The sequence below is a fragment of the Parambassis ranga genome, chromosome 8, assembly GCF_900634625.1.
Source record: "Parambassis ranga chromosome 8, fParRan2.1, whole genome shotgun sequence".
Classification (NCBI taxonomy): domain Eukaryota; kingdom Metazoa; phylum Chordata; class Actinopteri; family Ambassidae; genus Parambassis; species Parambassis ranga.
Window position 1 is genome coordinate 1,715,963 of NC_041029.1, and position 15,572 is coordinate 1,731,534.

At 47.5% G+C, this 15,572-nt stretch overlaps 1 protein-coding gene across 3 annotated transcripts in view; it reads left to right on the forward strand.

Moving 5' to 3' along the window:
* Positions 1-21: 21 nt before the first annotated feature.
* Positions 22-15,572, forward strand: part of cyth1a (cytohesin 1a) — a 36,530-nt gene continuing 20,979 nt past the window's right edge. The window contains exon 1 of one of the 3 annotated variants that reach the window (XM_028411722.1): positions 22-296. In XM_028411722.1, the coding sequence (XP_028267523.1) occupies positions 278-296 (19 nt within the window). In that variant the 5' untranslated portion in view covers positions 22-277. Of the gene's footprint in view, positions 297-7,852; positions 8,094-13,912; positions 14,211-15,572 lie in introns of those variants that run through there. The other 2 variants (XM_028411720.1, XM_028411721.1) reach the window with 2 other exon arrangements.

A 15,572-nucleotide genomic window follows, 5' to 3' on the forward strand; every position in this document is an offset into this window, starting at 1 on the left:
TTCACTGGCCGCTTTAAACCCACCAGCAGGACATCAGCACCAGCAGACACATGCTGAGGGGACAAATACAACGGCAACAAGCTGAAAAGTAGCGCGTTGGAATGAGCCAGCGTCCTCTGGACCCTCGAACCGACCCGACATCTGTGAGGCGAGCGGAAGCAGAGAAAAGACGAGAAAGAGGAGGGGAGGAGCACACGGGTACATCCGGATCCTTGCGGGCGCTTGGCAAGAGACGTTCCCGGACAGTGACGCCTGCAGCGGTGTCGCGACCACCAGGATGGAGGGGGAGAGTTACGGTTTGTGTCTCTCTTTGGGGCGCAGTGTACATCAGTACAGCTTCAGGGTGGCTGTGTTATGACAGAAGTGCTTCTCTTAGTGGGGCTCTGTAGTGTCATAGCAAAGGGGTAGCCGGGGGGACGGTCTTGTGTGTCAGGAACAGGTGGCCTCCTGGTGATGCAGCATCACACTGCAGCTGTGACAGTATTCACAGAAAAGTTCCTGCTGTTTCTGTCTCACTCGTGTGTTCTTCCACTGCACAGCTGTGTTACCTTACATCAGCCTCCTGGTTGTGGTGAGGGCCCTTCGCAGGAAATGGACTGTTAACATCATGTACAGGATGAACTCCCTGGTGGTGTCAGGCCACAAGGAGTGAGCTGGTGGCTCAGCAAAGGCTTCAGCTCAATTATTTAGTAGTTTAGTTTTTCTGTGTCTAATGCATCTCAAAATAGAAGCTCCAGCAGTGGCCTCATTGCAAGATATCAAAAAAAAGATGGAGTTGTGCGTCTTCCACGTCTCCTCACAGATTAGAGAATTCACAGTGTGTCAAACACAGAAGCCACAGAGGGGGTGCAGGGTCTGGGCACACAGCTCTGGTTCACTGTGTTTGCATCTTCTTCTATTGTGAAATGCAGATGAAACATCAGTTCATGATTATGTAACAATCTGCTGAACTATGAGCCATAAGACATGCGGAAGCTCCAAGATCACACATTTACTGTCCCTTACCCTCCTTAGACACACTGACAGCAAATGTGAAGGAGTAAGCGAAAGTCATATTATCTCCTGAGTTAAAGACTTCTTGATAAACAGTTTTACTCTAATGTGGAGGCCTGAAAGGAAATGTGTCACAACAGGATGATAGTACAGTGATGTTGCTATGGCGCTCTGCTTTCTCACTTCAAAGGGCTTTGAACATCAGGGTTGTCAGAAATGTTCTTTCTTTCTCTTGGTGCACTTCTGTCTGCACCTGCCAGTGCAGCTTCTCTTTGCATAATAAAATGACAAAGGAAGCGCAGGGCGTGGTGTGCGGCAGCGGCAGGTGTACGGCGCGTGTGGTTTCCGAGGTTATGTGTTTGACCTCCTCTCCAGAAATACAGATGCTTCTGTTTTATTTTGTTTTCCACATATCTATCTTTCAGCTTCTCTCACATTCAAAGACATGTTCAGAAGAAGAAACCATGTTTGATCAAAGGTGTGTGTTGGAAGCAGAAAGCTAACATGGCCCCAGTGTTCTACTGATCGCCGTGAGATGCAGATAATGAGGATCTTAAAGTGGCCAATGAGCATCTTCTTCTGTTATATTTAGCTGTGATCGCTCTATGCTCTGTGGAGAGTGTATTCACTTTAGTGGTATCAGCAGAGGCCCTTTCCTGCCCCCACCCAGCCAGTCGTTAGTCACCAGAGGTGATGCTAACATTAGACTGTTATGTAGGAGTTCCACCAACACACAGATCATTTAGCTCTCTGTCCGTGTGCTCTGGGGAAATGTCCTTTCATCAAACAGAAAACTTCTCTACCTGTATATGTGTTACATGGATGATCAACCCTACAGAGATGAATAGATATAGGCATGTGCAGGACTCCAGCTAAAGAAGGACTCCTCAGTGAGGAGATTACATGATTTTGTAATGTTTGGTACTATATAATAATATAATAGTGGGGAGACAATAAATAACAAATAAAAAGCAACAAAACAAGCAAAATACACTCATCTTTGATTTTTATCTCCATTTTCTTCTGTTAATAACTGTTCTGGAAGTTTTATAGCGCATTTCAAAGAACAGGAGTTTGGAGAATATGTGTGTGTGTGTATTTACATCACTTAAAGTCGAAGCAGCTGCAGTGTTTCTGTCCTACTTAATGAATGAGGAAGTGTTGTTCTGTCCACCTGGTGGTGTGGTTTTGTTTCGGGTTCTGTTCAGTGAAGGGTCAGTCAGTCCCCTGTACTGCACCTCACGCTTTGCATTTAATCTGTCAGTCTGTCTAACCGTGCATTGTTGTGAAGCACAGAGGGAGAAATATGCGTGACATTTAAAAAAGAAGGATTAAAACATTAGTGCTGACTTGACTGTGTGCTGTGTTTCTGCTCTCTGGGTGACAGTGCTGTTCCTCTGTGAGATGTGCAGCTGCAGCATTTGAAATTAGCAAGGACTGACTTTGCAGTTAATGCAGGGGTCACTCAGAAAGCACCCAGCCCAAACTTGAAACGTTTAAAAGTCATAGCCATGCAAACCCTACAAATGTAATGTTGCACATTTTTTAAACTGCCTGCTCCTGCTGATCTGCTGCTCATGACAGCAGAGTGACAGACTGAGAGGCTGACAGACCGAGAGAGGCTGAGAGACTGAGAGAGGCTGACAGACCGAGAGAGGCTGAGAGAGGCTGACAGACCAAGAGAGGCTGAGAGAGGCTGACAGACCGAGAGAGGCTGAGAGAGGCTGAGAGACTGAGAGAGGCTGACAGACCGAGAGAGGCTGAGAGAGGCTGACAGACCGAGAGAGGCTGAGAGACCGAGAGAGGCTGAGAGAGGCTGACAGACTGAGAGAGACTGAGAGAGGCTGACTGACTGAGAGAGGCTGAGAGAGGCTGGCAGACTGAGAGAGACTGAAAGACTGAGAGAGGCTGACAGACTGAGAGAGACTGAAAGACTGAGAGAGGCTGACAGACTGACAGACTGACAGACTAAGAGAGGCTGAGAGAGACTGAGAGAGGCTGACAGACTGAGAGAGGCTGACAGACCGAGAGAGGCTGAGAGAGGCTGACAGACTGATAGATGCTGACAGACCAAGAAAGGCTGAGAGAGGCTGACAGACTGAGAGAGGCTGACAGACCGTGAGAGGCAGAGAGAGGCTGATAGACTGAGAGAGACTGAGAGAGGCTGACAGACCGAAAAAGGCTGACAGACCGAGAGGCTGTCTGACTGAGAGAGGCTGACAGACTGAGAGAGGCTGACAGACTGAGAGAGACTGAGAGAGGCTGACAGACTGAGAGAGACTGAGAGAGGCTGACAGACCGAGAGAGGCTGTCTGACTGAGAGAGGCTGAGAGAGGCTGATAGACTGAGAGAGACTGACAGACCGAGAGAGGCTGACAGACTGAGAGAGGCTGAGAGAGGCTGACAGACCGAGAGAGGCTGACAGACCGATATAGACCGACAGGCCGAGAGAGGCTGACAGACTGGGAGGGGCTGACAGACCGAGAGAGGCTGGCAGACTGAGAGAGGCTGACAGACTGAGAGAGGCTGACAGACCGAGAGAGGCGGAGAGAGGCTGACAGACTGAGAGAGGCTGACAGACCGAGAGAGGCTGACAGACCGAGAGAGGCTGAGAGAGGCTGACAGACCGAGAGAGGCTGAGAGAGGCTGACAGACCGAGAGAGGCTGAGAGAGGCTGACAGACCGAGAGAGGCTGAGAGACCGAGAGAGGCTGAGAGAGGCTGACAGACTGAGAGAGGCTGACAGACCGAGAGAGGCCGAGAGAGGCTGACAGACCGAGAGAGGCTGAGAGAGGCTGAGAGACCGAGAGAGGCTGAGAGACCGAGAGAGGCTGACAGACCGAGAGTGGCTGACAGACTGAGAGAGACTGATAGACCGAGAGAGGCTGAGAGAGGCTGACAGACTGAGAGAGGCTGACAGACCGAGAGTGGCTGACAGACTGAGAGAGGCTGACAGACCGAGAGTGGCTGACAGACTGAGAGAGGCTGACAGAACGAGAGAGACTGACAGACCAAGAGAGGCTGAGAGAGGCTGACAGACCGAGAGAGGCAGAGAGAGGCTGACAGACTGAGAGAAACTGACAGACCGAGAGAGGCTGACAGACCGAGAGTGGCTGACAGACTGAGAGAGGCTGACAGACCGAGAGAGGCTGAGAGAGGCTGACGGACTGAGAGAGGCTGACAGACTGAGAGAGGCTGAGAGAGGCTGACAGACTGAGAGAGGCTGACAGACCGAGAGAGGCTGACAGACCGAGAGAGGCTGGCAGAGGCTGACAGACTGAGAGAGGCTGACAGACTGAGAGAGGCTGACAGACCGAGAGAGACTGATAGACCGAGAGAGGCTGACAGACCGAAAGAGACTGACAGACCGAGAGAGACTGATAGACCGAGAGAGGCTGAGAGAGGCTGACAGACTGAGAGAGGCTGACAGACCGAGAGTGGCTGACAGACTGAGAGAGGCTGACAGACCGAGAGTGGCTGACAGACTGAGAGAGGCTGACAGACCGAGAGTGGCTGACAGACTGAGAGAGGCTGACAGAACGAGAGAGACTGATAGACCGAGAGAGGCTGAGAGAGGCTGACAGACTGAGAGAGACTGACAGAACGAGAGAGACTGATAGACCGAGAGAGGCTGAGAGAGGCTGACAGACTGAGAGAGACTGATAGACCGAGAGAGGCTGACAGACCGAAAGAGACTGACAGACCGAGAGAGACTGATAGACCGAGAGAGGCTGAGAGAGGCTGACAGACTGAGAGAGGCTGACAGACCGAGAGTGGCTGACAGACTGAGAGAGGCTGACAGACTGAGAGAGACTGAGAGAGGCTGACAGACTGAGAGAGGCTGACAGACTGAGAGAGGCTGACAGACCGAGAGAGACTGATAGACCGAGAGAGGCTGACAGACCGAAAGAGACTGACAGACCGAGAGAGACTGATAGACCGAGAGAGGCTGAGAGAGGCTGACAGACTGAGAGAGGCTGACAGACCGAGAGTGGCTGACAGACTGAGAGAGGCTGACAGACCGAGAGTGGCTGACAGACTGAGAGAGGCTGACAGACCGAGAGTGGCTGACAGACTGAGAGAGGCTGACAGAACGAGAGAGACTGATAGACCGAGAGAGGCTGAGAGAGGCTGACAGACTGAGAGAGACTGATAGACCGAGAGAGGCTGACAGACCGAAAGAGACTGACAGACCGAGAGAGACTGATAGACCGAGAGAGGCTGAGAGAGGCTGACAGACTGAGAGAGGCTGACAGACCGAGAGTGGCTGACAGACTGAGAGAGGCTGACAGACTGAGAGAGGCTGACAGACCGAGAGAGGCTGACAGACCGAGAGAGGCTGACAGAGGCTGACAGACCGAGAGAGGCTGACAGACCGAGAGTGGCTGACAGACTGAGAGAGGCTGACAGACCGAGAGAGGCTGAGAGAGGCTGACGGACTGAGAGAGGCTGACAGACTGAGAGAGGCTGAGAGAGGCTGACAGACTGAGAGGCTGACAGACCGAGAGAGGCTGACAGACCGAGAGAGGCTGGCAGAGGCTGACAGACTGAGAGAGGCTGACAGACCGAGTGTGGCTGACAGACTGAGAGAGGCTGACAGACCAAGAGAGGCTGAGAGAGGCTGACAGACTGAGAGAGGCTGACAGACCGAGAGAGACTGATAGACCGAGAGAGGCTGACAGACCGAAAGAGACTGACAGACCGAGAGAGACTGATAGACCGAGAGAGGCTGAGAGAGGCTGACAGACTGAGAGAGGCTGACAGACCGAGAGTGGCTGACAGACTGAGAGAGGCTGACAGACTGAGAGAGGCTGACAGACTGAGAGTGGCTGACAGACTGAGAGAGGCTGACAGACCGAGAGTGGCTGACAGACTGAGAGAGGCTGACAGAACGAGAGAGACTGATAGACCGAGAGAGGCTGAGAGAGGCTGACAGACTGAGAGAGACTGATAGACCGAGAGAGGCTGACAGACCGAAAGAGACTGACAGACCGAGAGAGACTGATAGACCGAGAGAGGCTGAGAGAGGCTGACAGACTGAGAGAGGCTGACAGACCGAGAGTGGCTGACAGACTGAGAGAGGCTGACAGACTGAGAGAGACTGAGAGAGGCTGACAGACTGAGAGAGGCTGACAGACTGAGAGAGGCTGAGAAAGACTGAGAGAGGCTGTCTGACTGAGAGAGGCTGATAGACCGAGAGAGGCTGACAGACTGAGAAAGGCTGTCTGACTGAGAGAGGCTGAGAGAGGCTGGCAGACTGAGAGAGACTAACAGTCTGAGAGAAGCTGATAGACTGAGAGAGACTGACAGACCGAGAGAGGCAGAGAGAGGCTGACAGACTGAGAGAGGCTGACGGACTGAGAGAAACTGACAGACCGAGAGAGGCTGACAGACCGAGAGAGGCTGAGAGAGGCTGACAGACTGAGAGAGGCTGACAGACCGAGAGAGACTGAGAGAGGCTGACAGACTGAGGCTGACGGACTGAGAGAAACTGACAGACCGAGAGTGGCTGAGAGACCGAGAGAGACTGATAGACCGAGAGAGGCTGACAGACCGAGAGAGGCTGACAGACCGAGAGAGGCTGACAGACTGAGAGAGATTGACAGACCGAGAGAGGCTGACAAACTGAGAGAGACTGAGAGAGGCCGACAGACCGAAAGAGGCCGACAGACTGAGAGAGGCTGAGAGAGGCTGACAGACTGAGAGAGGCTGACAGACCGAGAGTGGCTGAGAGACCGAGAGAGACTGATAGACCGAGAGAGGCTAACAGACCGAGAGAGGCTGACAGACTGAGAGAGATTGACAGACCGAGAGAGGCTGACAAACTGAGAGAGGCTGACAGACTGAGAGAGACTGAGAGAGGCCGACAGACCGAAAGAGGCCGACAGACTGAGAGAGGCTGTCTGACTGAGAGAGGCTGAGAGAGGCTGGCAGACTGAGAGAGACTGACAGACCGAGAGAGGCTGACAGACTGAGAGAGGCTGACAGACTGAGAGAGGCTGACAGACTGAGAGAGACTGACAGACCGGGAGAGGCTGTCTGACTGAGAGAGGCTGAGAGAGGCTGACAGACTGAGAGAGGCCAATAGAGGCTGACAGACTGAGAGAGACTGATAGACCAAGAGAGGCTGACAGAATGAGAGAGGCTGTCTGACGTGGGCAAATTCAAAGTGACAGGGTGTAAGTTTAAGAATGAAGGCCTCCATTGAGGAAATGTTGATTATGAACCAGTTTGTGTGAGAGAGAGGGAGGAAGACCTTCTGTGATGTGTGACTCTAAAAGGTAATAGTGTTGTGGTGAGTAGTGTAATCAAAACAAATGGCTCACAGTGTTTTACCTAGGAGCAAATCAGTTCTTCTACCCCTGTTGCCAAGCAACAATAAAATCTTGATTTTATGTAGAAGGCTTTTGAAGGCAAAAATGATGGTTAGAAGCTATAAGCAACAGGGGGTGGAACCCTAGATTTGCAGTGGACAGAACAGCAACCGACAGTTCATAGTCCGATTTAAAAAAATACAATACAATAAAAGGTTTCTTTACTGTTTACTGGTTTTATCAGGCATGCTTGTAAAGTTTATATGGAAATGTGTAGGCAATAGTATGTAGAGTAGCAAGAGAGTGTGAGTGGGAGCGAGAGAGAGAGAGGGAGGGAGAGGATAGAGGGAGAGAGAGGGAGGGTGAGGATAGAGAGAGGGAGAGGGAGAGAGAGGATAGAGAGAGGGAGAGAGAGGGAGAGGGAGAGAGAGGGAGAGAGAGGGGGAGAGAGGGAGGCTGAGGCACCAGAACTAAAGGGGAACCAGGAGAAAGCAGAAGTGATTTCAGGACTCTTGCTAGTTTCTTTCTAATCAAAGAGGAAGAGAAAGTAGGTGAGTGTGAGAGACGGACTGAGAGGAGTGACTTGAGCATTAGGTGATTAGGTGATCTCCATGGACAAGACCAGTGGGAGCAGAGAGTGACCGTCAAAAGCCTGAAAGGAAAGCTCACACTCCCCTTTACCTCCTTTTAAGTTTGATGTGGAATATGGGGACCCTCAATGAGCTGTGTGTGTCCAGCCTTCAGACGTTCTTGTGTCCAGCTGTGAAGCTTCTCCAGCAAGCTCCAGGTAAAGTGTTTACGTGATGCAGTGTGAAGGCAACAACAAAAGGTTGGCATGTGTTCTTTAAGGAACATATTGAACAGCATCAGGTGACTTTCAGGTGACTGACAGTAATCGTGCTTGTGTTGTGTGACCACTCCTACCAACAGTTGGACAGAAATGCTGCTCCTCGCAGCTTAAAGAGGCTCTCACTTAGCACAACTTAAACCTTTGCACACACACACTGAGCCTGATCTGCTGTTAATAGTGGATGGATCTAATCTCCAGCAGGTCTCTGGACTCTGGTCTTACCTCTTTCATCCTGCATAAGTTACAACACACTGTGCCTACAGTGTGTTGTCTTAAATTGGTTCTTGCAGGGTGGTGTGTAACTTTCCATTAGCACTGTTTAAAACATATTCACATGACTGAAAGTGCTTTGTTGGGTTGTGGTGTGTCAGCTGGTGTTAATGCTGTCTCAGTCATTCAGAGTCTCTGAATCAGCAGCAAAGCTGTGTAGGGGTGATTTTTCATTTTATTTCCTATATGTTTTTGTGGGTATCTAATGCAGAACCAGTTTAACCTGGACTCAACTGTAGTCAAATTAATCAACTTTTTACATTTAACTTGAGCTTGTTTCAGTCATCTGCTAACAAACTGTAAACAAATGATTCCATTATGTGTGTCCATAACAAAGGTTATCCTATGCCAAGCAAGGTCTGCCTCTGCTAAAAGTTCTCTTTTGTGGATGTGTTGCTTTAGCTGATGCACATTTGGAAATGCTTTCTAGTTGTGTATTACACGTGCACAGCTCTCCGAGGAAGTGAGATTTGGTATTTGAACACACAGGCAGTATATGTAGGTAATCAAGTAGCCATAAAACATTGTACACTATACAATAATGCACTACAGTAAGAGAATACACAATAACCTACACTGTCATAGGCAAAACATATTGCACAAGTTGTGTCATTGTGACTTAAGTCAGACTGTGACTGGGAAGCAGTTATAGAAATATGTTTTCGTAATACTTTTCAGTCTGCAGTTCCTCAGATTATATGTGTTTGTACAGACAGTGAACTGGTTGGTGTGTTCCCTGAGGAGGCTCATCTCCTGCAGCATTGTGTCCATGGATGGGAGGTCAGACCTGACAATGCTCTCTGCAGCCTTGATAACTCTTTGAGAGCATTGCTCTCTGCAACAGCAATGCCAAATGTTGAGGATGAGGTCATTGTCTTATCCTTTGATAAGAATGTTGTTGACTAGCTTCCTGTAATCTGATTCATCCCGACATACATTTAGGCCCAATTTCTCCCGTAGCTGATGACAGATTTGATTCCCTGCCACATACTACATGTGTTGTTTTGTTGATTAGCCTTCAGTTGTTTGGTATAAGTAGGATTTAACAGGATTGCTAAATGCCCAGATTTCCCAAAGAAAGGTTCGGGTTCAGCTGTGTAAGCATTTTTCCTGTTGGTGTAAGCAGTGATCCAGAATACTGTGTCAGTTGTATGTTGTATGTCTGAAGTGGAATTTGCCTAATGCTACGACACACAACAAACTAGAATTAAAAGAAGGGGTACTGGCCTTTGAACATGACTGTATTTTGTATTTTGTTTTCCTGCTTACTGCTTGCTAGTCACACTCATGAATTATTTATTAAAAGTGGATTGTCAGATTTTATTTGTGGTTTTTCCTCCCGCTGACCATGTAGAGTAAATGACAGAAATGTATGCAGTGCAGAGAGCTGCACGGTTTGCCTAAGGAACAGTGGCTTCCCGGGCATCTAGCTAATCACAGTAGTTTTAGTACAGGTGAGTTCTTCTGAAAGCTCTGAGAGCTTTGCAGTTTTATCTGAAGTGTGGTTGTTCACATGACCTTTTTGCCACAGCTGTGAGTTAGACATATTTATCATGGTTATTCCTCATGCTGCTCGTTTCAGTAACTGATCATTTATCATTCATTGTCACCAGGAAAAGGATATGGTACACTCACCCACAGGTCTCCTTACATCTGGCTTAAGCTCAGAATCATGCTTGGACCACCATAACTCCAGCAGCATCCAGAGAATGTCTGCCATGCATTACACATTCTTCGGGATAACAGAGCTATTTTTCATGCCTCATGTTTACGTGGTCCAAGGTAGCATGTGGCTGACACTGACTAACTCAATCAGCCTCTTTCTGCTATTGCAAGTTAGGCAGGGAACAAACATGCACGGGATTGTGTGAAATTACAGCCTGCAACTGCCTCACCACTAAATGTTAGGAAAGAAGAGACAAACATGTGCAACTTTGTCATAACACTCGATGGATTATTGATGAAGTAATGGTGATTGTCCTACAATCCTTCTTGCACTTACCTTTGCACTATAGGGTGATTTGTAATGAATAAAACTCACAAGCAGAGAGAACTCATCTGTTCTCAGAGAAACATTTTTCATCAAATTTAAGATCAATCTACAGATACTATCGCCCATCAGTCAACACGTACACATTGACCCTGCCTCTGTTTGAAAGCTCTGTAATTTAACTGTGATCATACATTTTAAACTATGCTGCCTTTTGTGCTTAGACTATTTCATTTCATGTAACACTATGGCCGGCCTCTCATGAAGACTGGCTCAGAGACACTGGCAAACACTGTAATCCAAGGGTTTGTGGGTGTACATTGACACCGACAACATGCCATTTCATAATAGTGAGGTTCAAATGTTATTGGGTGTTGGTGCATTATTTTTGGCTGCTTCAGGAGGGGTTTCTCACTCTTGCCGAGTTCTGTCTAGAGTTTTTCAGATACATAGTCTACATTGGGTTTTGAATGACCCTGCTAAAGCATGGTTTTATTGTATTTTCTTTTGGTTGATGTACTTGAACCTTAACTGGCTGAATACAACAGATATCAAACTGTTTCACACTAATGAAATATGTCATGGATTTGATGTTTGCATAAACGCTCTATTAACATGGCATTTATTCGTGTGGTTCAAGAGCTTACAGACAGCAGAATGCTTCATGTGTTGATGTCGACTCGTGATCTTGTTAATAAATGTAGGACAGCGCTGTGCTTTCACTTGTTCATGGTTTTTTAACAGTGCTTGAGGAATGGATTTGTGGGAAATGAATTGAAACTTTGTGAGGACAGGGTTGTCTTCACACAGGCTCTGTTGTCATTTGTGAGCACAATAAGGTATTCATGGGTCACAGCTTGATGAGGAGGGCCCCTAAATGTAGCTTTCTTCAGGAGAGAGTGAATCTTAGTAGGTGGTTTTAATTCTCAACACCACTGGCCTACACAATGAGTCAAATGATTGAGAGTGAGAATGACACGCACTCTTCTTCTTGCCACCCTTCTCTACAGTGAATAGTCTTATTCAACCAATGAGCAAGATCCACTCAACAAGAGACATGGCATGAAGGGCAGGTAGTCCAGAAAACTTGTAGCAGTGCCACATATGCATTATGTTTTTGATGTTGTTTTCAGGGGGGTATTGCCATATAAAAGATCTGCTGTATATTGGGAAGGGCCGATTAAGGCCAGGGGATGTTTTGTGTTTGATGTTCTGTATTGAGGGGCACGGCGTGTGAAAGGACGGCAGGGGGATGGAACGATTTTTTTCTTTTTCTTTGCGGTCAGCGGATAGGCTGGAAAAGGAAGAAGAGGAAGCGAGAGAGGGGCGCGTGGAGCGGCGTCGGAGACGACGAGGAAACGGGGAGACTATGAGGGACCCGTGAGTAAATTAAGGAATACTACGGACCGTAACGGGTGAGAGGATTCCTTTGTTATGGACCCTGACGGCGGACTCTTTCCTCTATTTTTCTATTTTCGTTTGTTGAACCCCGGACACGCTGGTGGAGAGGAACACCCGCGTGGAGCGGGGCTGGAGTGACTTTGTTTATCTGTCTGTTTGCCAGTGGACATTTGGTTTAGGACGGAGCGGACAATTATTTGTAAATATGGGTCGGGTTGTGGGGTTATTTGTGTTGTGATGGAAATATGATTTTTGAATGAATACAGCAGAAAACATCCCTCTAATGGGTCTGTGGTTTATGCAATGACAAAGTAGAAAGAGAGTATAGTACGGGAGAGCCTGATAACCCTGCTTAAAGGTAACAAAACTTTTATTGATTTTGGGAGGTTGTTACAAACTTTCAAAGTATCTTCTAGTACAGTCATTTCCTGTATTTGGTGTTTGTGGTGAAAAGCATCAAATGCTATGATAAAACTGGCACTTGTGAAGAAGACCTCAGGAGGAAGACCAAGAGTTACATCTGCTGCAGAGCATAGGTTCTTCATAATCACCAGCCTTCGAAACAGCAACTTAACTCCACCTCAGATTGGAGCACACAGAAATAATTCAAGTAGCATCACAAGGCCAGCTTTTCAGAGCAGGTTCAGACGGTCATGGCTGAATAGCTGCATAGAAGCCCCTCCAGATGAAGAGTTTGGAAACTCATGTAATGGACAATCAACAAGTGAGATTGTGTACTAAGATGTTTGGTCTCAGCGTGTTCTTTCAGAAGAGAAGGTGAGCAGATGGTTTCTACACTGTGTGGTTCTCACTGTGGAGCACGGAGGAGGAGGTGTGACAGTGTGGGGGTGCACTTCTGGTGATACTGTTGGAAATGGATTCAAAATTCAAGGCACACTTTACCAGCATGGGTACCTCAGCTCAACTATGTAAGGGCTATTTGACCAAAGAGAAAAGCTGTCTTATCTTAACTTATCTTATCTTATCTTAACTTAACTTATCTTATCTTAACTTATCTTATCTTAACTTATCTTATCTTAACTTATCTTATCTTATCTTATCTTATCTTATCTTATCTTAACTTAACTTAACTTATCTTATCTTATCTTATCTTATCTTATCTTATCTTATCTTATCTTATCTTATCTTAACTTATCTTATCTTATCTTATCTTATCTTATCTTATCTTATCTTATCTTATCTTATCTTAACTTATCCTCCACACTGCTGCTCAGGCTCAACAGGAGGAACCAGCTTCACTGCAGCAACTAGGTTGAAGCAAAGTTTGAATGAGTGCATGTGCTCCTCATCAGAACATGTGGACCAGATAGGAACACTCAACAGCTGCTCAGAGGTGTCCTAACTTTGTTATTCTCTGGAGCTTTTTGGTTTGTTTCCACGCGTTACTGTACACACGTCTGCTCTCAGCGGATGTGGTGATTGACATCCGCTGAATTCACGCAAGAACGAGAGCAGCATCAGCAGTATTCAGTCGCTCCCTGCCCCCACGCACGCCTGTTTCAACAGCAGATGTTTGTCTGTGTCTACGTGCGCGTGTGCGTGTGACAGACCAACGCCACAGGGCGGCTGCGCAGGCGGCAGCGCGTCATCGGTTGTTGAGCTCTCAGGCCTGTGTCAACTCCGAAGAGTGTGGCCGGATGTACAGCAAAACCTTTCAAAGTAAAATTCATCAACACGGTTCGTAATAGCTAACCATGTTTGAGTCTGTCATGCAGGTCATCATACGTAGAGGTGGAACTCTACAGACGCCTTGCTTCCGTCCTCTAACAGCTGACCAGCCAGCCTTACTGCTGAAGAGGTTATTGTATTTTTCCGTGTGCATTAGAATCAGCGAATGAAATAATCTGACTGCAGTTCAGTAAAAATGTCCACTTCCTGTCTACCTTTTCACTTTGTAGTTTATTCAGAAAATGTCGTCACGGCATCACCAGACAAACACTGTCATGTTCTTTTCGACAGATTAAACCACACGTTGCTCCGGGTAAATACGTTGAATTGAAAGGCGCTTGTGTGTTTTAACGTGAAAGGCACCGGAAGGCCGTGGTAACACGCAGGAAGTGAGCTGTCCCCGTCATTAACCGCTCCCTGAGCCGTCGACGCAAACACCGCAGTACCGAGGGAAGCTGGTGTTTAACTCGGCTGAACAACGCGTCCGTACGGTTATTGGTGATAGTTTGTTGGTGTTAGTTTGTTGGTGATAGTTTGTTGGTGTTAGTTTGTGGTGTTAGTTTGTTGTGATAGTTTGTTGTGATAGTTTGTGGTGATAGTTTGTGGTGAGTTCCGTCGGGTGCAAACCTTCTGAAACTTTCTGAAACCTTCTCCTCGGACCTCGCTGGCAGACAGCATGGTGTTAAAGTCGGAAGACGGAGTCGGTGAGTAGTGAATAAAATACATTCTGCCTCGCGTAAATGTCATGAAAGTTTTATTCCCTGTGTTCGCTCGATCATCGGACATGTTCAGCCTCAGGAGTGTGGACTGCCCGGCCTCTTCCAGGCCTGTGCGCGGTGTACTGCTGTGTGGTTCTGTGGTTGTGGACGTGTGTAACCTCTAACACGTTTCATTATCGAAGGACTACTTCCATCCGCGGATCCACACGCAGCAGTCACACTTCACTTGGTGCCTTGATACAGGAAGCTAAAGTTTGCTTCGAGTGCATGGTGTCATTTTCACGGAGCAGCAGGTGTGGGTGGAGTTAACGTACACAGGTGGTGTGGCTGGTACTTCCATATGACGTCATCTGGCAGCTGTGTTGGTGCACAGGCAGAGAACATCCTTCTGAAATGTGTCCTCTCTCTGAGGTGGTCACTGATGGCCCCACAATGAGAGGTGTTACACTCATGGTTTGATGATCCTCAGTATGTCTCCACCATCAGACCATCGCTTTCTTCCTGTATCATTTGTATCATCATCTCTTTCATTCAGCCCTTGTGTGTTTAATGCAGCTGCTGTTATGAGTATTAGTGACTGTACATAGCAGTGGGATGTTTGGTTGCTCAGCAACACTTGGCTGGCTTGTTGACATTTGGCAGCATCACTAACGAACCCACTGGCCTGTGACATGCTGAGAGGGCACATACCCGTCACTGGTCAAAGGGTTTGTATCAGGTGCTAAAATGTTTAGAACGAGTTCTTTATTATCTCCAAATCTGAAAGAACTGTACAAAATATTTACTTTCTAAAATCAAGGAGCTGCATAATTGCTATTTATCAAACAAATTAAAATTTGCTAGAAACATACAATGAATGTGGTCCTAGTGAGTTCTGTTTATTGTAGTACTGGCTGTCTAAATCTCACTTTAACACACTCCAGTACCATCAAAATGTGTGTTCCACGATGAGTTCAGTGTTATGAGTATTTAAGTGAGAGGAATACTGTAACTTAGAGTGTACATAGCATTTGGTTGCCATTTTCCCACACAGGATACATTGTGGTAATTGACACAGAAAGGAATCTTTGTTTATTACTTGCTTTAGTGCTTGTTACCATGTGTTCTTCGTCTTTGCACGGTGTAGCTCACAGATCAGACTTGACTGACTCAGGTTTGCAGCAGGTATAGACATGTCTTGAGTCTTGACTTCATACTGAAGACATCCCTGCTTTGAGTTCACAAAGTGGTGGCAGGTACTCAGTGAATGTCATTAAAAGAAGACTGCTGGTCAGGGTTTAATTAAGCTGCTCACAGCAATGCTTGTTTAGTCTGCACAGCTTCTCATGTGTATGTACGTGTATGTAT